The sequence below is a fragment of the Chironomus tepperi genome, unplaced genomic scaffold (genome assembly GCF_022539635.2).
Source record: "Chironomus tepperi strain 1889 unplaced genomic scaffold, CSIRO-AGI_Ctep_v1 contig_161, whole genome shotgun sequence".
In the NCBI taxonomy this organism is placed as follows: domain Eukaryota; kingdom Metazoa; phylum Arthropoda; class Insecta; order Diptera; family Chironomidae; genus Chironomus; species Chironomus tepperi.
This window is the reverse complement of record NW_027226283.1, coordinates 343,827-365,579: the sequence shown is the minus strand read 5'-3', so window position 1 is coordinate 365,579 and position 21,753 is coordinate 343,827. Positions and strand designations below refer to the sequence as shown.

The 21,753-nt window shown below is 30.5% G+C and overlaps 3 protein-coding genes across 4 annotated transcripts; 2 read left to right on the top strand and 1 right to left on the bottom strand.

Moving 5' to 3' along the window:
• The first annotated feature begins 627 nt into the window (after positions 1–627).
• IRSp53 (Insulin receptor substrate 53 kDa) lies at positions 628–6,575 on the top strand. Its single transcript, XM_070637389.1, has 11 exons — positions 628–1,067; positions 2,550–2,715; positions 2,987–3,048; positions 3,135–3,264; positions 3,344–3,402; positions 3,487–3,575; positions 3,650–4,101; positions 4,415–4,493; positions 4,614–4,746; positions 4,837–4,961; positions 5,065–6,575. The coding sequence occupies exons 1-11, from the start codon at positions 1,023–1,025 to the stop codon at positions 5,876–5,878; spliced, it is 2,154 nt and encodes a 717-aa protein (XP_070493490.1). The 5' UTR covers positions 628–1,022; the 3' UTR covers positions 5,879–6,575.
• A 1,914-nt stretch (positions 6,576–8,489) lies between these two features.
• Positions 8,490–12,558, top strand: RASSF8 (ras association domain-containing protein 8). Its single transcript, XM_070637249.1, has 9 exons — positions 8,490–8,870; positions 8,965–8,989; positions 9,056–9,141; positions 9,213–9,358; positions 9,611–10,049; positions 10,128–10,244; positions 11,746–12,026; positions 12,102–12,262; positions 12,342–12,558. Exons 1-9 carry the CDS (start codon positions 8,799–8,801, stop codon positions 12,413–12,415), a joined length of 1,401 nt encoding a protein of 466 aa, XP_070493350.1. The 5' UTR covers positions 8,490–8,798; the 3' UTR covers positions 12,416–12,558.
• Positions 12,559–15,389: 2,831 nt separating this feature from the next.
• Jupiter (microtubule-associated protein Jupiter) lies at positions 15,390–21,497 on the bottom strand. 2 transcript variants are annotated; one of them, XM_070637500.1, is made up of 7 exons: positions 20,173–20,277; positions 19,688–19,794; positions 18,501–18,517; positions 18,310–18,420; positions 17,622–17,813; positions 16,552–16,644; positions 15,400–15,624 (listed from the first exon to the last, which is right to left on the bottom strand). In XM_070637500.1, exons 2-7 carry the CDS (start codon positions 19,747–19,749, stop codon positions 15,599–15,601), a joined length of 501 nt encoding a protein of 166 aa, XP_070493601.1. In that variant the 5' UTR covers positions 19,750–19,794; positions 20,173–20,277; the 3' UTR covers positions 15,400–15,598. The 2 variants fall into 2 exon arrangements, with proteins under 2 accessions (XP_070493602.1, XP_070493601.1); XM_070637501.1 differs by lacking the exons at positions 19,688–19,794; positions 20,173–20,277 and adding an exon at positions 21,349–21,497 and having other exon boundaries at positions 15,390–15,624.
• Positions 21,498–21,753: the final 256 nt, after the last annotated feature.

Here is a 21,753-nt window from a genome sequence, read left to right as displayed (position 1 = left end):
CTGCTCATGTCTTCTTGATGAAAATCATAACAGTAAGAATTTCATTTACTCTTCTTGACGATAACTTAATTTTTTAAAGTTACTACTGCCATATATTTTTAAACGAGCTAATAAAATGTGTTTAATTAGCAAAATATTTGTAATTCATTCATAATTTTAAGAGGAACGAAATAAAAACATTGGAATTCTCTCTTTTTTTACTAAACATATAATCTATTTTCTTTCGTATGTGCTTATACCGATAAAACGAGTTTTAGAAAAAAATAGGAAATGCATTTAATGGACATTGCATACCTTGCATATGTGAGCTCACACTTACTTGAGGAATGAAACGGAAGAGAAAATAAGAAATGATATGATGTTGTCAACATTAAATATAAAGCATATGAATATATTATGCAATTTATTAAAGACTATCATGATAATGATTATTAAAAACTTGTAAGTTCAAGTTAGCATCTACCTTTTTATGTACATGTTTTACGTTTTTACTATAAACATTTTCTTGTGAAGCTTTACACCTCTTGAATGTTTTGGACTTGAATGTTTTGTGTAAAACATTACTTAAACATTCTCGTTAGTGAGTTTATGGAAAGGTTGTCTTGCTGTTGAGTTAGGTTTAGTAAGTTTTCTTCATTCACATTGTAAACATCGAAACTGTGCAAAAAATCTTCTAAGACTTATTTTTGTTAACGTGACGTAATAATTACCAATAAAAAAATATATATTAGTATAAAGGAATTGTTGAAGATTTGTTAAAAATTCATTATGAAAATGACATGAACAGTTTAATAGATTAAGAAACAAAAGAGTTTAACATTAGTGACCCAATATTGGAGAAAATCAATTTCTCGTTTCGAATATTTTTGAGAAAAAAGAGTTAAATACATTCACGACATTTACAGACATTGAGATATACTCCATAAAGAAATTCCACCACACTTAACTGCAAGTTAATTGACGATTTCCAAATCTAAAAAAAATTCGTATTATTTTGTTCATAAAAAAGAAACATCAGAGTAATGGACGGTGAAAAAAATGTCAAAGCTATTGATGGGATATACAAGGTAATTTTCTTGATTCTTGTTCGATACGTGAAATGTATATAATAAATATATATATTTTTAAAAGTATAATTCAATGAATGAAAAGAAAAGAAAATTAAAGGAATGCTTTGCTGCCGCACCTGCAAGGTTTCATAAGATCTAGCATTCCTGTATTTTACTAAACTCATACTCCTATAGAAAATATTTATTTTAAGCATATTTTTGCCAATACTGGATTTATATTTACGCTTTGATGGCTGGCCTCCTATCTGCCTGCCTGGATAATATATTCAAAGCTATAAAAATCTATGTCTAATTGTATACACGTTTCTCTAAAGAGGTTCCGGTTTAATTTGTTAATTATATTTAGATTGGAAAACCTCCCTTCAGTAAATTTCATGAAAGTTTGACTAATTTGTAAACTAAGTAGCTTTAAGAGTCAAGGCAAGAAAGTCAAGAATTGATTTTATGTATGGCATGTGCATCAGGAAATAATTATTATTGTTTAGGCGTCTATCATGTCATTCTTGAATGTCGTCTCATATTGGGATACTATCCCGAGTGACATAAGGCTTCGTCATGACTTCATGACAGGTTATTCATGTAAGCTTCATGGCTAATGCAAGATATATAGATGTGTTCATATAAAAATTCGGTCGTTTTTAACGGTTAAAAATTTGAATTTTTTGTAAACACTAACACTACGAAAGAAAATTGCTAAAATTTATAAAAATTTGATTTGCAAAATTTTCTACTTTTAGATGAGTTTAGTTAGTACAGAAGCATTGTAAATGCTTTATTATATGCTAATCTAACTGACTAAAGCTCAAAAATAATGTATCTTTTTATATTTGTTTGAAAATTTTTGAATGAAATTTTACAATATTTTTCAAATGTTATTGTTTACATTAGTATACGAAATTCCGTATGGTCGAGTATGGTCGAGTATAATTTGTATGTACACATCTATATATCTTGGGCTAATGCTTTATAATTGGTGAATGACCCAAACGTGCTCTTTGCAAGAAGATGTGTTTTAACTCAGGGAATTTTGTCTCTGATGTCCAAGGGAGTTTGTCCTTCTATGGCTGCGCACCTGCTGGTAAATGATCCATAAGAGCTTTTTACAATGACAGAGACGATTATTGCCTGAAATACCAAAGAAATCGTTTCGAGGGGGTGTTGACCTCCCTCTCCTATGATCATCCTAATGAATTACAAATAAGTGCTCTTAATTTTCATATTTTCGCAATGAACTTGATCAAATTATTTGTAAATCGCAAAGCTAAGCTAAATGCGAATCAATAGATTTCCATAAAATAAAGTATTCATGAAGAAGAATCGTTATGACCGTGAAACTTGAACTAATTTTTATTTTGTGTTGATCACCGGTAAAAATGCGCTTGAGTTATAAATCTCAGTGACTTGTGTACTAGTTTCTTTTATTATTTATTATAACTATTAGATGACTTGAAAATATGTTGTTGCTTATACGATTTACAGAACATCCTTGAAAAATTCAACCCTGAATCTAAAAAAATGTTGATTAATGCTAAGGCATATTTGAAAGCTCTTCACAACTCATCACAAACCTCAAAAATATTTGCTGATTCCCTTTCAAAGATCGCCAGAAATGCCAGAGAGTCTACGCAAGGAACGTCAGATATTGGTAAGTGACTAGATCACTCACGGAATATTAATATTTGCATGTTTTTATTTTTTTTTTTTTTGTATGAAAAAAAAATGTATGTACATATGTATACATAGGAAAGCAAGCAAACTGGTTTTAAGAAATCTGTAAATGTTTCATATACCTATATTATATTTTATTAAAAAAACAAAAAAAGATATGTGCATACATAAGAGAAATTAGCTACGAATTAATAACGGAATTTTAAAAAAATTCTCGTATTTAAAATATCTCATTTTGAATGTTACAGGTTCAGCGTTAATGGAAATCATAGATATATTCAGCTTTATTGAGGAGCAGCATATGAGCATTGTAAGAAACCTTTTTGAAACACAACTCAATTGACAACAATAATTAAATATTTTTGTTTATTTACGTATCCCCACACGAAACCATAGCTTAAGGCATTTTATGTCGATTTTATATGCCCATTGGAAACAAATTTGGATAAGGACATTAAAGTAATTCAATTAGAACAGAAAAAATTTGCCCAACAATTCAAAATGAAAATGGAAAGTTTCGAAAAAGGTAATAGACGTGATGAAAGTTATTTGACATTACAAAAACAGTAAACATCAATATTTTTTTCTCTACTTCTTCTATAAAGCAACTGCTGCTGTAAAGAAAAACAGAAAGAAAAAGAATAACGCTGAAAGGGAATTGAAGGTAGATAGTAAAAAAAAATAATATTATTATTATGCTGCTCATTGTTACCATAAACGATTGACACATATTTTCCATCAATAACAGTGTATTCAGATACTTGAAGATGAGAAGAAGAGTTTGGATAACTTTTGTGATCAGAGTTATAAAAATGCGGTGCTACAAGAACGTCGAAGGTTGTTTAAACATAATTATTTCTGTATTTAGTGGCTTAAATCTCACAATTACAAATACTATATTTTTTCAATAGATATGGATTCATATTGGAACGTTATACAGAAAGTGTTGCAAAACATTATCTCCATTTCTTCAACAATAGCTTTGCAACTATCGACAATAACATACAACGGTGGAGCGATATTGCTTCAACTCGCGAAATTTTTATGCCATCGCCTATTAATAGTGGCAATATTCTGCCAGACAAGAACAATGATAATCGCATATTTAATGACATGAACCAAAGAACAAGCATGGAAAGAGAGAGCTTAAGCGTGAGTGATGAAAGTGTATCAAATTTGTCAATTGCTAATAAAGCAAATGACATTGAAACTGTCCGATCACGTTTCTCTATGGACTCGTTGGCAACAAGTCAAAATAATCGCAATATAGTTTATGCATTGTATGGACATACAGCTACTAGTGAAAATCAACTTGGTTTCTCTGAAGGAGATAAGTTATGCTTAATTGGAGAACATTTGAATGGTGAGTATCAATACTTGAAGTTGATTTGATTTTGGAGTCGAGTCCGATCAGCACACATTGGAATGTTGCCACCATGGTGACGAGGTGGCAGGATACTTAGAATCATGTTGCAGCTAATTGTGCAAATTTATATGTTTTTCTAAAGTGGCTGCCACATGGTTCTACGTACACTGCTACCTCAACCGCATATCAATATGTGCCGATCGGGGAATCGACCGTTCGATACAAAATCAGAGTCGACTTCGAGCTATAGTGAGAATAGACATGTTTTAATTGCTAATAACATGCTAATATGATTAATTATAATAACTAGGTTGGCAATTTGGTGAAAATCTTACAACAAAATTATTTGGATGGTTTCCATCATCATACGTTGACATTAATTTGCAAAGGTATTTAGTGAATTAATTTTCCATGGCTCTTTTCGTACGTGTTACATTATTTCCTATCTTTCTCTTTTGTTTCCAATTTTTTTTTTGTGTTTTTGTTTTTAATTCTTTTTGAATGTTAAGAAATGGAAAAGAAAGTGAAACAGATGGCGAAATTAATAATAACAATAAATATCAATCGGTGAGCAAACAAAGAAAATTCCAAAATCCACCTATGGCTCGACCACCATCACCACCATTGCAAAATGTTACAATGGTAAATTAATTTGTTCATTCTACCATTTCTACCTGCTTTAAAGCTTACATAAATTTTTTTCTTATCTTTATTCCCATTTCTAACGAAAAGGATGTACAGAAAAGTATGCGTGGAATGTATAGCAGTAATGATAGCGGTTTTTCAAATGAAATGGCACCTGTTGCACCAGAAGTTGATTATTCAGATGATGAAATTCCGCAAAAAGTTCCAATCAGGTAAGATTAGACTTGCTATTTGTCAATTATCATCTAGTTACATCATAGTAGTGCTAATTTCATGAGTATTGCTAATAATTTTCACTGTCATTTCGAAAACAAGAAAACCTGCCGAGAAACCAGTGCAAAAACAAACCAGTGTGGTGAAAAATGAGAATGTCATGAATAAAGGACAGTCAAATAGTTATGGTGACTTAACAATTGATAGAACAGTTGGTAGAAATAAAGCATTTTGGCGATTTAGTAAATCTGAAGATGTTTTGGAAGGAATGGGATTATGGAAACATAGAGATTTATTGCCAATCGATGGAGAGGATCATGACAGAACTTTAAAGAAGCAACAACCAGCAGAATCATCAAAAAGTAGTAAGAAACGACTCAGTGAAAAGCCCTTGCCAAAAGAAATGGACAACAGTAACAAAATTATTAATAATCCACGAGATAAAATTCAAGATGACCACGAAATGAACATGAACGAAAGCTTGTACGATGAAGCACCCAAAAGAAGAAATCACGTTGAACCAAATCCAATGAATATGCATAATGAAAAGCATTATTATAAAGAGATTCAAGACACAAATTTTTATGATGATGACGATGAAATATTAATGAGAACAGTGAAACGGAAAGAAATTTTAAAACAATATCATTCGAGCGAAACCGATACTGAAGAAGTCTCCGTCAATTCAGATCCTTATGACTGTATTTTTGTAAATGATCATTTAGTGCCTCGATCAGAGATGAACATGAGCAAACAAAATACTCTTCTTCCACGTACAAAACTTTCTAAAAGTAAACATTCGCACGATAACGATAACACGATAAAAAGTTCGTCAAACTCTGCAGTACGAAAGAATAAAACTTTTGAACCATGGCACAATATGTGGGATGATGAGCGAAAGGAAATTGTCAAGTAGTAAATTGAATTTATTTCTTGTTCTTGTTCTTGTTGTTTTTATACCACATTATTCATCAATTCATTTACTTCTTTCCCGATCGGTACAAATTAGTCATAGCAACAAGTTGATGTCATGTGACATCTAACTTGCTGTCATATGACATCCAAAATCCTAGTTGATGTCATATGGCTTCCAAGTGAGTGTCACGTGCCATCCAAGTGAGTGTAATATGACATCTAAGTGAATGTTATATGGCATCCAAGTAACTGTCATATGACATTCAAGTAACTGTCATATGACATTCAAGTGGCTGTCATATGGAATTCAAGTAGCAATTTTCATGCTAACTGCCATAAAAATTGTCACTGGAATGCCATGTCGCCGTCATCAGACTGCCATGAAAACTTTGTGCCGATCTGGCTTATTGAACCTTATTAGTACATAATGTATTTCTAATAATGTGCCAAATCATCCTATACATGTATACATGCATATATAAAATCAGAAAAAATTTTAATTATATTATTTTACATATACTCGTTTGATATTATTACAGTCCATTTGATCTATACTCAGCAACGTTAAAATTGAAAAAGACAAATTTAATTAATGACCGTTCAGCACCTGCTTTAAAATAATGTTACTTATATTTAGTTATTGAAGAATTTGTACGAAAAAATATTGAAAATATTAATAAAGTTATTTTTTAAACAAATCCAAGATTTTATCATCAATTTAATGGATCTTACTCATCGCTAAATTTATTTTAGGAATGGATTTATTATGACTTGTGCATTCTACAGTACAATGAAGTTCAAAAATCTCGAAATATTGATTGATCTCGAGATATTGACAATGACGTCACAGTAATTTGACTGTGACCTTGCCGCTGTTTCAATTTTTTTTTATATTTCTCGACAAAATAATTGGAAATACTTTAAAAAATCTATTACAGGCGTGCCAATCTCAACTGACAGTTTTATAAAAAATGTTCTTGGTATTGGAAATAAAATTCTAACGGCTAGCGATTAGTTAATGCTTTTGGATTGCGAAATTCGATAAAATAGCACATAAATTTCCATTTTTAAACAAAAGACATTAATGCCGCCAATGGAATGAATCTCTTGATTTTTAATGCGAGAAACTCTTGTGGATGGGATTAAAACTTTTACATATGTAAAACAAAAAAATAAATTCCAGAGCTGTTTTTTGAAGCAACAAAAATTTGCGATGAGGCGTAAAATTGTTTTAATTTTCAGAAGGGTGCACCTTAGGAGTCATTCAGAATTGATGTGTATATAATTTGGAATTGCATTTTAACTGCATTTTATTGACGACTTACTGTCCGGAGTTATTGTCATTTAAGCAGAATTTTAGATATATTTCTCATAATATCTTGTATATATCATCCCTATTTCTACCGCTAAACATCCCATTATTAACCCGTTTCTTAGTCGAATATGGCCCAAAGGCACATTCATGACATGATCTCGTACATATTCGCAAACTTTGTGCATTATATAGAATTCGTCTAAAATTGCAGGCCTGCTAACAAAAAACGAGGATCTTCAGCCTTAAACGAATTAAAAGACACAACCGAAAACTTCAGATCTGTGCATCCAAAACGCAAAATATAAAGGCATAATGCAAATTCTTAGCCGATCCCAGCATTTTTTATAATTGACATCACTTACGACAGCTCAGCAAGCAACACAAAAATGTACATTGTATTTAAAAATCTACTTGACATTATGAAATATTTCATAAATTATTGCGTATGTTCAATTTAAGCTACAAATACACAAGATCCATGATGTTAACATGCAAAAACTTAAAACGCTCATATTCATTTTTACTAATAGAGTATCAGAAATTGGAAATAAAATTTTGAATTCACATCAATTACCTTCAAAAACAGTCAGACTCTTAATTTTATAGTGTCAAATGTGACCATGATCCAACTCATTCAAAAAATGATATACTTTAAATTCTATGAGTTAGGGATCATTCACTAATTATGTAACGTATCTAATCGACAATTTGAACCTCCTTTTCCCCTTCTGTAGCATAATATCTATGGGACAGTTCGCTTATTACGTTCGCTTTTTAGGGGAGATTGGGAGTTTACGATTTTGTAACAAGCTATTGCATGGACATATTGTAACGAGGGGGAGGGGGAGTAAGTCGTTTTGAGTAACCTAATGAGTGACCCATATGATAAAATATAACAAAATCTTGAAACCCCCCTAAAAGTGTTTCATAATAATTGAATGACTCCTTATATGTTATCCTTCCCTCTGTAGAATTGCATGATTCATAATACATTTTGTTGTATCCATGTTAATTAAATGATTCATATAAATTCTTAAGTTAGGAAAACCTGTTAGTAATGAATACAATGCAAGACCGTTAATTTGTATTGAGAAGCATGAAACGTTTGAATGAGAAGCTTAAAGAAAAAGCTTAAAAAATACTTGAAATCAACAACATAGAGGGTGTGCTGAAGTCGAGTACGAAAACATAACATTTTTAGTATAGTACAATTTACATTTTTCTTTCAAAAATACCTACAATAATTTAAGAAAATATTTATCTTTAATACATTCAATAAAATTCATTTCTATTTAAATTAAAAAATTACAAAAATCATTTATAAAGACATAATTAGAATTAGTGTATTAGTAATAAGGAAGACGGACCAGAATATTATTTTTTCTTTACAAAAAAATTAGACTTCTACCATATCATTAAAAACTTAAACATTTACTTAATAATTTAAATTGAAAATCAGCAAGTTCCTGGAATATTTTATACAACATAAAGAGATTTTGTTTTGTGACTGTTTATTATCGTGAAGGAATTAACATTTTCTTATAAAAATATGAAAAATAATTAGGTCACATAAGTTGTTGTATATATACGATAAAGAAAACAAATTATGGAATTGAAAGTCTGGGTTGAAGGAATTCAAAGAATTGTTTGTGGTGTAACCGAATCAACAACTTGTCAGGTGAACTAGACTGAATTTAGATTTTTCTTTTTATTCAATGCTAATTACTGCTGCATATTTGTATTGATTTTTTTTTCTCTCTTCATATTTTCAGGATGTGGTGTTTGCACTTGCCCATGGTATGTGACTACATTTATGATAAAAATATTCAAGTTCAATTTTAAATTTTTTTTCCTTCTTTACAGCAACTGGGAAAACAGGAAGATTCACATTGATAGAGAAATGGAGAAATAATTCCAGATTATTAGCACCTACTGAATCTCCATTAAAGGTATGTGATAAACATATGCTAATATTTAGAGAAAGCTCATCATGTCTCATCATTATTGATTTTTTTTGTAGATTTTGAATAAACTTGGTGAATATTCGGGAGAAGTACAATTTATTCTTCAAAAGTCAGAGAAGTCAGTGCAGCAGACGGCCGACAATAATGTTGGTGAAAATGCTGAAAAGAAATCTCCTCTAGATAAAACAAAAAAGGCCATAAAGTAATATAAATACTTCTATATTCCCGATCTGCTCAATTTTTTCATGGCAGTCACATGACTTCCAAGTCGCAATTTATTTTGGTAATGAACAATTGAAAATTGCTACTTGGACGACATGCTCCAGTCACTTGGACTTTATGTGACAGCCACTTGGACGACATTAGGCAGCCACTTCGTTGACATGAATAATTTGTGCTGATCGGGATTATTTTAATGTGTTGCAAAATTTTGACGATTTTTTATTGATTTTAGTGAAAATGTTGGTATAGTAAAACCACAGTATCAACAGCAGCAGCAGCAGCAGTCAAATGATATTAACGATAGCACAAATAAAATTGAATCTTCTTCGCCAGAGAAATTGCAACTTACTACTGAAAATTCAACAGATGCTTTTATTAATCAAAAATTTAAAGTTAAGAATTCGCCATCTCCCGTAACTCCGCCAATTGGAATTTCTGGATCATTAAATCCTCCCCCTTATCGTAATCCGCCTTCACCGGCAAAACAATTTCCACTTCCTAATTCATCTAAAATTATTGAATCTAATAATGGTAGCAATAATGTTGAGGTACTTAATCCCGCAATACAATCAAATGATGATCTTTTACATACTATTCAATATAAGGATTTGATACAGCTTATTAAGCTTCAAAGAGATAAAATTATCAATCAACAAAATGATTTAACAAAAGTAAGTAGTTTGTGCATTCACTTTTTTATTGGAGATTAACATTTTTATTCAATTTTTATTTCCATTTCCTTATTCAAGTTTGATGCTGAAATTGTTTATCTGGAAAGCAAAAGTAGAGAGCAGCTTCAGCAATTTGAATTAATTTCTAATGAACTGACAAAAACGGACCAAGCATATAGACAAGGAAATGACCAAGTAAGAAAAATGTGTAAATTATATTATAATGAATGAAAATCGGAATCAACACACGAAAAAGTTATTCACAGATATTTTATAAACGATATAATTATTAAAGATGTTGATTTTACACCATCTTAATGAGTGCTGTCTGTGATTCTTCTTGTCTGTGGCATATTAACGGAAATTTTAATTCGACTTGTGTAGTCTTCGGTAGTGTCTAAATTTTCATGTTATATAGTCATATTATTTGAGTTGATGTGGACTGAAAGGTCGCTCATGAATGATGATCATCACGTAGAGGGTGGTAGGGTGTACTGCAATTTTATGGCCAAGTATATCGAGGCCTCTGACTTCTAACCGGTAATTATCGGTCATCTGGTTTATTGAGTTTTAAATGAATGTTGTCCATATACCCATGTAGTGGACAGTCTTTTATTTTTTCGGTAAACCTTGTGAGTAAGCCTCTACCGAAACCTCACATGGTATATGATTCATGTTACTTCCAAAAAGTTTTTGCGGTACGTATGTTGCCCATTACTGTTAAACCTGTTATAACTAATTAAAGTCAATGTTTAGTTAATGGCTAGTTCTAACGGTTTTTTCCAATGCGGATTAATACATATCACTAATGGACAGGTTTTCTGATTTGGATCCACAACTCATCGTAAACCTTGATTTGTTCATTTATGTCATTTCTTCTCAAAGTATGTTCCTTGATACTAGGGTTTTCAATCCCGGGATCAAAATGTATGTAATCCCGGGATTCAATCCCGGGATTGCATATAAACCAATCCCGGGATTGAAAACCCTACTTGATACGATCTTATTTGTATCGTAAAAATTTTGACGACACATTGAACAAAAAAATTAAAGATTTTTCAAATAACCTTGTACTAGAAAAGGTCATCATTTCTAATGCAAGGACATTAATGTGTTGTCTGCTAGATGTTTGAGAACCGCTGATTTATATATTATGCAAATGAAACAGAACAGGGAGTGAATATTTAAAATTCTTCATAAAGATCATTTGTCAAAACCCACAACAGTACTTGAAAATTGTCATCAAGCTATTACAAGACCGACAAGCAGAGTAAAACATGAGATTCTCAGCAGCTATCAGACGGACATAAATTAATTAAGACTTAATTGTTCATAATACAAATTAGTTAATGATTCTTTTGATGTCCGAAAGAAGACATTACTGAGTCATTTCTTCAGACAAATGTGTATGCCTTAGAACCGCATTACACACACACCGTCCATTAAAATTAGAACAAAGCATGAAGTATTTCATAACTTTATGTAATGTGTGAATAACTACATGGTATCAAAATTTTAAATAATCTGCTAACAAGGGATTAATCAAATTAATACTCCATACTTTTTTCACATGAACACCATTTCATACTCATAATTTTCGGACATATAATTTAGACAGCTAGCACAATTACCGAAAATTTCAAGCAGATTTTTAATGAATTGCCAAAAAAATAACTCATACATCAAATCATTTCAGCTTCAAACTTTACAATACGTTGAAGAGGAAAATGAACTAGTACACCAACAGGAAAAATCATTGAAGGCAGAAATAACATTATTACGATCTAAATTGGGAATATTAGAAACGGAATTGCTACAATGCAAAAATAAGATCAAAAAACTTATGAATGATTTACAATTGGAACAAAAGAGTCTCTCGCAACAACAAGAAAATCACCACATTTTGGAACAAAAGTTAATGACTGAAGTTGATAGAATACAATCAGATATTGATTTTGTTATGCATTCCAATGAAAGGTAGATAACGTGATTCTTATTATAGTTTATTATATTATTGACTAATGGATATATTCCATCAAAAAAACTATTTAGTACACAAAAGACAACAGACTCGTTGAAAAAAGACGTTTTAATGCTAGAGATGTCAATAGTAGAAAAGAAGAAGCAATTAGAAAAATTGGTTCACGAAATGAAAGAAGTAAATCTTCAAAGTCTTACAGTAACCACGGAGGATCATCATTTATTTTATGATGGTAAATTTATTATATTTCTTATAATTTATGCTCATTATACGATTTTTTCATGCGAAAATAATAATAATAATTTATCTAGGTTCTGGCAAAAGAAGAATGATTGGATCTCCAAGACAGTTAGTTAATGCACCTGCTCACGGTGTTTGGGTTTAAGAAATTTTTAATAGTGCAATTGTAAATGAATGAGAATCAAATTTTATTCCTTAAGCTAAAATTACAATTCGAATTAAAATATTAATAGAGAGAAAAAGATTATATTATTAGAAAAGAAATACACAAGTACTTAAAAACGTTAATTATGCCTTTTATTTGTTCCTGTTCACCATCCAGAGTTGTAATTTTAATGATCACCCGAGCGATATAAATGAAGAAGGCTCTGCCACGAGCTTTTAAGATTTTCTTATATTAATACCATATCGGAAGCCATCTCCATTAGCCGACCATACAGTTGTCAAATTTGGTGGCTTAAATTTAGTTTTAGTAAAAGCAGTTTAGCGGAGCTCTTGTTCCGAGGCGGAGCCTTTTTCATTTTCATCGCCCTGATTAGGGGGCGATTTCTTCGGTACTGGTATGGTTTGGCATAGTACGGTATAACATGGTTCGGTACGGTATAGACACACCATTGGTATGGTGCAGTGCTACACCTGATATTACAAAGTGGAATGTTAGTACCGTACTAATGGTGCACCAATGGTACACTAATAGTACGGTATAGGTACATCAATCTTCATCATACCACTTTGCCATACTAGGTGTACCTATACTGTACCAGTACCCGAGAAATCGGCCCTGAATTGTAACACTGGAGTTTCAGGTTTTCTAGAAAAATTTAAAATTTCAAACAAAATCTTTGAATTATTTCAGCAAACTTTCTTATTCCAGCATTGAATGTATCCATATATAGTCTAGGTCATATCATGTCTGGTTCTAATTAATTGATGAACAACTCCATTCTGTCCCAACACATATTTTCATTTAAAACACATAAAATAATACATTTTTATAATCTTTAATGCCTAATAACAATCAAACGATTTTCCAAAATTATACAACTATCTATTTCTATTTGCAATTATTCAATTACTATCTCGAACTTGATCTATAGAAAATCAATTTTATAAAATTAAGAGAAGATCAAAAAAGTTAATCTCAATTGAGAAGAAAAGAAAAACGAAATGGAAAATGTGGTAATTTAAGTAATTCCAACAATTAATTAATACGTTTTTGTTAATATATGAAACCAAACAATCATTTGTCGATTATTTAGCGCATATCGAGAAAACAATTATCTACAATGGTCAAAATGAACATCTACGTGTTTCCAACACCAAATTCTTACGATTTGTAAATACTGGATATACACGACCATGACTAAATTTTAAATTAAACAAGTAAATAAGCCACTTTAGATTGACCAAATTATTCTTCATTGACTAGACCTAATGCGGATGAAGTAGTAAATAGAATGTGTCGTGCTAATTGAATATTCTTAAGTACTACAACTCGAGGGTCCACTTGAATTGGAATATTCTGCATAATTTTCGGAATGAGGGGCGCTATTGATAGCACTTTTGTCCATCCGTTGTTTTTTGTTTCAGTTCATTGGATTTCCATTCAACTTTTTTTCGTAGCTCAACATAATTGTTCATTTTATGATTTTCAAACCTTTTTATGTAAGTTTTTGTACATTCGATCATATGTGAACAATATCAAAAATAATATAATCGGAATGCAAGTGAAATTTCGGTAGTTTTAAATCAATATGTATAATTTATAGTTAGCAGTGTCCTGTGGCTCTATTGCATGATCGGCTTATGCCTGAGCGGCACAATGTGGTAACCCGAATAATACAAGCTGATGAGATTATTCGGACCGTGGATTCGATTTGTATCCATGATTTTGCCGAAATGAGTTACTCCGACCAGAAGCAGGACTTTTGTTCGATTAACCAATTTGTGCTATTGGGGTAAATTTTGGGTAAATCACATTTTTTGCCGTAAAAATGAATCGAAATCAGTCGTCACGGTGCCGTTAAGAATATTCGGATTTTACCATTTGGGTTCACTATGGTGGACAACTTGACACAATGTCTAATTATTAACTACACCTAAGGCCGACATTTTCTCGGGAACGTTCCATAAAATTTGTCCTTAGTCGACCCTGACTTAGATTGACCCTAGACTTTAGTCAATAACCAGATATTATGTAAAGATGTTCATTCGAGATTAATATGGCGACGAAGCAGTTCTTATTGGACACGATATACTTATCGGGGCTGTTATCTCTATCAGTTAGAGTCTCAAACAAATACACTTCCGCTTTTTGTCAAAAATGGTTTAGATTTGCTCTAAAGAATTGGATTTCAAAAATAAATGGGGTTTTATGGCTACTAAAGAAATAAATGTTGTGAATAATTGTGTAGCTATATAGATATTCATAAAGGCCATGCTATCTCTCGGAGAATACATAATAAAAGTCACAACCCTTAATTAGATTTCCATAGACATTTAAATAGAAATGAACTTGTTTATATCATGAATGCATTAAAAAAAGCAAAGTTTAATGCTGGTCATGTCTATAAGGTAAATGCGCTAAAGTCATCTCGTGTTTATAGAGAAGCATTTCATTATTTATTAATGAGATTTCTAAGTAGGTATTTGCAGTCAATGAAATTAAAACAATCCACTGAAAGAGTAAACGAATAAGTAAGGATATTTGCGATGAAAATGTAAATACCAGCACGTACAATAGCACGTACATTCACTCTTTTTACTTGGCCTTGTTGACTTTAAGCTGAAAAATAATGATATATTCCTTTTCGTGTGGATCAACTGTTTTTTAAAAATTCACATGTGATTTCTACCACGCTGATCGGTTGAGTGAGAAAAGCTGTATGTAGAGTAATTAAAAGTAAAAGCTTTAAGTTTACTTTCATGAAAAATATCCACAAAAAATCATATTAAATCATGCAGATAATAAATAAGTATAGAGGAATTAAGAGTAAAAAGACCCACCATTGTTTTCTAATGTATTATTTTTATTAATTAAACTTTATTTGAAATGCATCGAAAAAGAAATGAGTATTAAACAATTCAATATGTGAAAAATCCATAATGATTACGGAATAATATTTAGTAAAACAATAAAAAAAGAATTATGTATTAAACTATTATTCATCTTGATGTGAAAGTTGTTTCAAAAGAAATTTTCACGATTCCATAAAATTAGTAATCAATGCATTAAATTTTTTTTCTGCCTGCCTTCATTTATATTTTTTTTTTCGTGAATCTAAGTTTTGTATGTTAAAATCATTTTATGCTTAAGTCATTTAAATAATTACCACAAAGCAGAAGCAAATCCACCTAAATCAAACGGAAACAATGGAAAATTAGAATCAGCAAAATTTTACCTTAAATAACTAAAATAAATGAGATAAATCCTGCATTTCTGATGCGTATAATGGAGAAGAAATCTTTTATTCTAAAATTACTAGTAATGACTTTTTCGTCATGCTTGAATGGAAGCACGAAAAATTCTTTGATTCTCATTGGAGGTCATTCACAAGTCATGTCTAGCTTTTATGGAAAATAGTCTTGAAACAGTATGACATCATTTGACCTAAGTGATGAGGTGTCACCCGCAATGATCTGTTCTTGACTGCACAAGATTAATTCTAGTGTCTTTAGCTGGCAAGATAGGGTTCTAGTCGGTACAATTTTTTCATGCCAGCCAAATATCATCAAAGCTGCATGATTTTATGGCAGTTAACATGAAACAGTAAAAATGTCCACAAAATGAATTCTAATGCATTTAGCTGATAAAACATAGTCCTGATCGACACAAGTTTCTCATGGTAGCCACTTGGCGGCCACATGTAAATTTTATGGCAGTGTCTATCTATTTCTTTTAGATGACAAGACAGGGTTCTGATCGGCTTTTGTTAGGTAGTCAGATGGCGGCACAATGCATTCTAAGTTGGAAGTTATTATGGCAGTTAACATGAAACTTGCCATTTGGACACCATATAGCAGTCACTTGGCTACCATGTATAATTTGTGCCGATCGAGGGTTCTTCTCTCATTCCCTAATAGGCATTCTTTCAAGAACTTGCATTACTGAAATATACTAGTCCATACTAGTTAAACATGATATCGGCCGTCATCTTACTCAACTTACTCTACTCTTTAAAGCATGCCCTTTGCCTGCTAGGGATTATCACTGACGTAACTTACTCACCGCACCCAAGAAATGCAGAATTAATCAAGTCAATTAAAATCAATTGAATTTACCTGGTGGAACGCGATTTTTCAATATTTGATGATTTGTAGATCCATTTTCAGAGATTGATGATTTGCTAATATCAGATTTTGAAGACATTTGGACTGTAAGTATTGAAACATGATTAATTAATGATTGAATAATGCAATATTAATGATGAATAAGTAACTAATAATATTAAATGATTTTTTCCTGAGCTGTACAGCATAACTATTACATAACTCAACATAAATGTTAAAAAAAATTTTGGAAGTCCAACAAAATGATAGATAATGAAAAACATTCTTGTTTTATGTGTGCCTTAAATTCAACATAACCCATACAACGCAACATAACATTAAACATATAATGCATGAAAAGAATTTATGCTTGTTGATTGAAAACAAAAATTTTGGAAATGAGTCGGAATTGAAATAAATATAAAAAAAAAGTGGAAAGAAATAAAAAAAGAAAGAAAAACAAATCAAGAGAGTAATGAATGCATGATTTGAAAGAGACTTTATATTGAATCTGTTTCGTAATTTACCTGTGAGATTTTTCGGTACTTTGCTATGGTTATTTAAATCGATTGTACTAATCAGAGGCGTAACATAGTTCATATTTTCATCAAGCTCATTACTTTCTCTTTCATTTTCATTTATTATTTTCAAATCAGATGGATTTCTGTTGTTTTCGTCATCGACAATTGTAATGTAATCGTCATTTATACAAAAATTAATTTTAGAATTGTATGTTGGATTTAAATAGTGTGTAGATTTATATAAATTTGATTCATGACCGTAAAATTTGTTGGAAGATTCGAAATTATCAGTTGCATGACTATGATATTCATTATAGTCACCACCTATATAGAAAAAGACATTTTTGTAAAGAATCACGATTTTCAAGTTCGAAATGAAGTTAATAAAGTGTAACGCGTTCATATATAGAGCTAGGGAGCAAAAGGAAATTGCTAAAAAATCAGAGAATAGTCTCGCATCAATAATTTTAAATTTGAAAACTACACACACATATATTATGGACGACAGACTTGTTTTTCCTCTATATCATTAAAATTGTGAATTATTTTTTTGGTCATTACCTGCATGTTTTCCATTCATTCCATTTTCTTGATCATAGTGGCCACCATTAGAATGCTTTGTTGATCCATCTACACCCTCTTCGCCGCCAATTGGAATGCTGCTTTTAAAATGATTCTTAGCTGGTGTTGACATACGATCAACATCACCAAACAAACGATTATGAGAGTCGACGTGCTGACGACGTGCGTCTCCTAGAGTCATTAATAAACAATAATAAAAATATAATCTTGATGTGTGCAAATTTGTGAAAATTGTCGATTAAGTACTTAATAAGCCTAACTTTCTTGAGTATTTTGTGTAGACATTATAATTAATTACATGTATTGTTCTAGATATGGAAATTAACTCCTTGCATTAATGGCGTGGAAGCAATAAAATTTTTGAACTTGAATTTGAAACAATAAAAAAGGTGTTCTAGTCGATAATAATGTTAAGGAATGAAAAAGGATATGTGAAGTATATAATGCTTATTTCTTGTTGTTTATTGCGTATACTTAGTAAATATTAGTATATTCATTTAAATGTGTTTGAAATTTGATATAATATTGTATATTATACCCATGTAAAAATAACGATGAAGTCCTTGAAGAACTAGAAAAATTCATTAATAAAAAATTACAACATAGCATTAAAATAGGGGCCTGAACTTATAAGGAATATTCTACAATATATTACACTATAAATTACCGTTCTTGCTTGTTGGTGATGGTGCTGAAAAAATGTTCGATTTCATGTGATTTTTGATGGAACGAGGAGTAGTTTGAACATCTCCTGAGAAGATATCACTACTTCCACCACCTAAATTCGTGAGTAGAGAAGAAAGATTGCAATTATGATTATCAAATAGTATCGATGATGAAAGCAACATGATTATTTACCTGGAGGTTTCAAAACTCTATACATTGTTGAGACGAAAAAGAAAAGAAAAGGAAGAAAATGAAGAAAAAAAAATTGGAAAATTAACAACTATTAACAATGCGATTAAAAAAGAGAAAAGTAAGTAAAAAAAATCTGAAATTATCGTTTGTTAATAAATGCGATAAAGTCATTCTCTCGACCCAAATAATATAAATAGTTTTCTCTGTATAATGGCATTATATACATTTTAGTTGGGTAAATCAATAATTAAAGAAGAAATTACTAAAATTCGGTTGTAAGTAGAAGGTTCTCCCGCAAAAAAGAAATGAAATAATAAAAATCAAACTGCGTGTCAACCATCATCAAAAAAGTTTCTTGGTTAATTCATTCATGAAGGTTAATACATTAACATAAATATAAGGGAATATAGTCTAGAACTTAAAGTATCCGCTTTTTCTTTTCCTTTTTGCCAAAAAAAAAAAAAAAAAAGAATAAAACATAAGCGAGAACCTTGATTTTTCATCTATTATCGTTTGACAGATATAATTTCAATGCCTTTGATTTTGTTTACGTGATACATGAATTGTGTGTAGCTATGGAACTGTTGGAATTTGTTACAATATAAAAAGGAATTGGAAAAATGATTTTTAACCTTTTTTCAAGACGATATTTATTTTATCATATAGCTCACGCCAACAAAGAATATGTTTTCAGTCTAGCTTTTTCTTTTTGACTTCCATGTGAAATGTCTTTGAATGGTACGGCAAACACACAAAAAGTTTGAATTTATTTTTATTTGAAGTCATGAAGTATGAGCCCAATTTATGAAACCAACAAAAATAAATTCAATGTTCCATCGATATTAACATTTTTTATCTAAATTTTTTTATTTCTTTCTTTTTGATTAACAAAACAGTTATAAAGTTAAGTTTGTGTATCAAAAAATGAATCGCTCTGCTTCTCCGAAAAGCTGTTGAATGTTACAGTTTTTCGACTTTTTCGTTATGCTTTTTTGCACTTTCTTTCACAAAGATTAATTTTTTAAAACTGTTTTTCTTTCTCAAAAATTTGCAAATGTGCAAAATGTAATTAAAATTTATACTTTGAATTGCAAATTCAATTGGAATTGATCATAAAGGAGAAATTTAAACATTTTCTTTTTTTGATTAAATTACACTCTAGAGATTTTAACAATGATGATACAAACCTTTTCTTTCCACTTCCGATGTTGTAAAGTTCAACGTGTTTAAATGCAGCGTAAGTTGCCATTCCGTAATATTATCAATATGTATTATAAATGTAACGATCGAATATCTATGCAGAAATGCACGAGACTTGAATTACTTTACACTAAATTTGATTGATTAAAATGGAGAAAGAATTTCTTTTTCGGGAGCACTAATAAATCAATAGCAGAATTTCTATGTAGTCAGGGAGAATTTTTTCGAAATAAATATGCACTGTAGTGCAATGGGGTCACTTATTTGTCTTCACTTTAAGCGATAATACAAATGAGTTTTTTTAGAATTAAATATAATGAATGGATATATGGTAAGGAAGAGGAAAATGTGTATCGATTTTCACTGGATTAAGGAGTTTAAAATTTATGCATCGAAATTCCTCCCTTTCAAATAAATACTTAGTGCTATTAACCTCAGACGAGACAATTTTTGTTCAAAAAAATTCTTATACCTTTAAAATCAAAAGAGTATGGAAGTACTTTATGTTTTATGCTCACCGGCACTACACGCTTGCACAACTTAATATAAACTAAAATTCATTTTACTTCCCGATACATTTTATACAGAAAGCTTTATGAGAAAAACCGACATTTACGCTCAGAAAGTTTCTCGTGGAAAATATTTGAGAGACGAAAAAAAAAATTGTGAAAAATACGAGAGAAATTTTTCTTTTTACCAATTGTTTCAAGCCATGCAAGCTGCAGAACATATTTCAATAATCACTTCTTATTTAGTGAGAGATTATAAACTTTTTATAGAAAAATTTACGCTATTCCGCTTATCGCTGGATATTTTGTTTTTTGTGTTAACTTCAAAAAAACTGTATGCAATTAAAAAGAATGCTTACTGTGTGTGAAAGTCTCAGTTTTCAATTATTCCTCAATCATACTTCTTTGATTTCCAACAGCTCCATCGAAAGTTTACAAAAAAAAAAACACATTAAATTGTTTCTCTCTTCAATGTGTGATTAATGATCTTCTTACAATTTCTTTACAACCGCTTTCTTGTGTAATGTTCTTATCAACGCCTTCTGGTTCATATCATCATTGTTGTTATTATTTGTATACAACATTAGTGTGTTATTTATATTTCTTCTTTTCTTTCTTTCTTTAAAGGAGGAAGTGATCATGCATACAGACAAAAAAAAAAACTCTTTTTCTCTATGTTTTCGTTTTGAATTTGAATGCACGTTTTAAGTACATTTAGATGCAGGTAAAAAGTAAATGGTTAGAAAGTACATGGTCAAAATAAAATAAAAAAACTACACATATAACACACAGAATCCATTATTCATTCTTTTTTTTTTGTATATTTGTACATGTATTGTGCATAAATGTCTTCTCTTTAGATAATAACGGTAAAAGATATGTTCGGAATGTTATATATAATTTCTTAAATTTTTATTTTTCTGAATGAATATATTAATAAAAAAAATGTAAGATTATATTTGAATATCCTACTAAAAATTCTCTATAAATTCGTACGTGTGGGACTATATGAATTTTAATTTTTTGCTCATTATACTATTACACTTACTAGGTATTGTAAACCGTAACATTTATTAACTTTCAGGAAATTACTTCAAAATTCCAGATTTATAATTATAGACTTATTCTATTGTACTTACTTTGAAGAATTCTTTTGTGAGATAAATCCGACTTGAAAGTTGGTCGACATATCTTTATTAAATTATTTAAATATTTTCACTTGATATTTAACACCTCACAAGCGCTTAAGCACAACAAACAATTTGAAATGAAATAGATGCTGAGAATAAATTTGAAAGTTAGGTCTTTACTGTCGTATTTCTAGATTTCCAATAGAGAATGAATTCGTGTAAGCTGTTACAGAATTTATGATATGTTTTAACGTTAATAAAGCCATAAATGGATGTACGGTTTTAATAACCGTTTTCTGCTGAAATTCCTCAAAAGATGGCACCACCCGTACAATTTTGTGTTCTTTTTTGCTATAAAATGTAATTGTTTGTCTAGACAGCTGTGTTTTGATATGAATACATGATATACATAAG

Coding starts and splice junctions, on each gene's coding strand:
- IRSp53 (XM_070637389.1), top strand. CDS start 1,023: ATGGACGGTGAAAAAAATGTCAAAGCTATTGATGGGATATACAAG. Junction 1,068..2,549: donor CTATTGATGGGATATACAAG/GTAATTTTCTTG, acceptor TACGATTTACAG/AACATCCTTGAAAAATTCAA. Junction 4,494..4,613: donor GTTGACATTAATTTGCAAAG/GTATTTAGTGAA, acceptor TTGAATGTTAAG/AAATGGAAAAGAAAGTGAAA.
- RASSF8 (XM_070637249.1), top strand. CDS start 8,799: ATGGAATTGAAAGTCTGGGTTGAAGGAATTCAAAGAATTGTTTGTGGT. Junction 8,990..9,055: donor GGTGTTTGCACTTGCCCATG/GTATGTGACTAC, acceptor CCTTCTTTACAG/CAACTGGGAAAACAGGAAGA. Junction 9,142..9,212: donor CTACTGAATCTCCATTAAAG/GTATGTGATAAA, acceptor TTTTTTTTGTAG/ATTTTGAATAAACTTGGTGA.
- Jupiter (XM_070637500.1), bottom strand. CDS start 19,749: ATGGCAACTTACGCTGCATTTAAACACGTTGAACTTTACAACATCGGA. Junction 17,814..18,309: donor ATCACCAACAAGCAAGAACG/GTAATTTATAGT, acceptor TAATGACTCTAG/GAGACGCACGTCGTCAGCAC. Junction 15,625..16,551: donor GAAAAATCGCGTTCCACCAG/GTAAATTCAATT, acceptor CGTTTGATTTAG/GTGGATTTGCTTCTGCTTTG.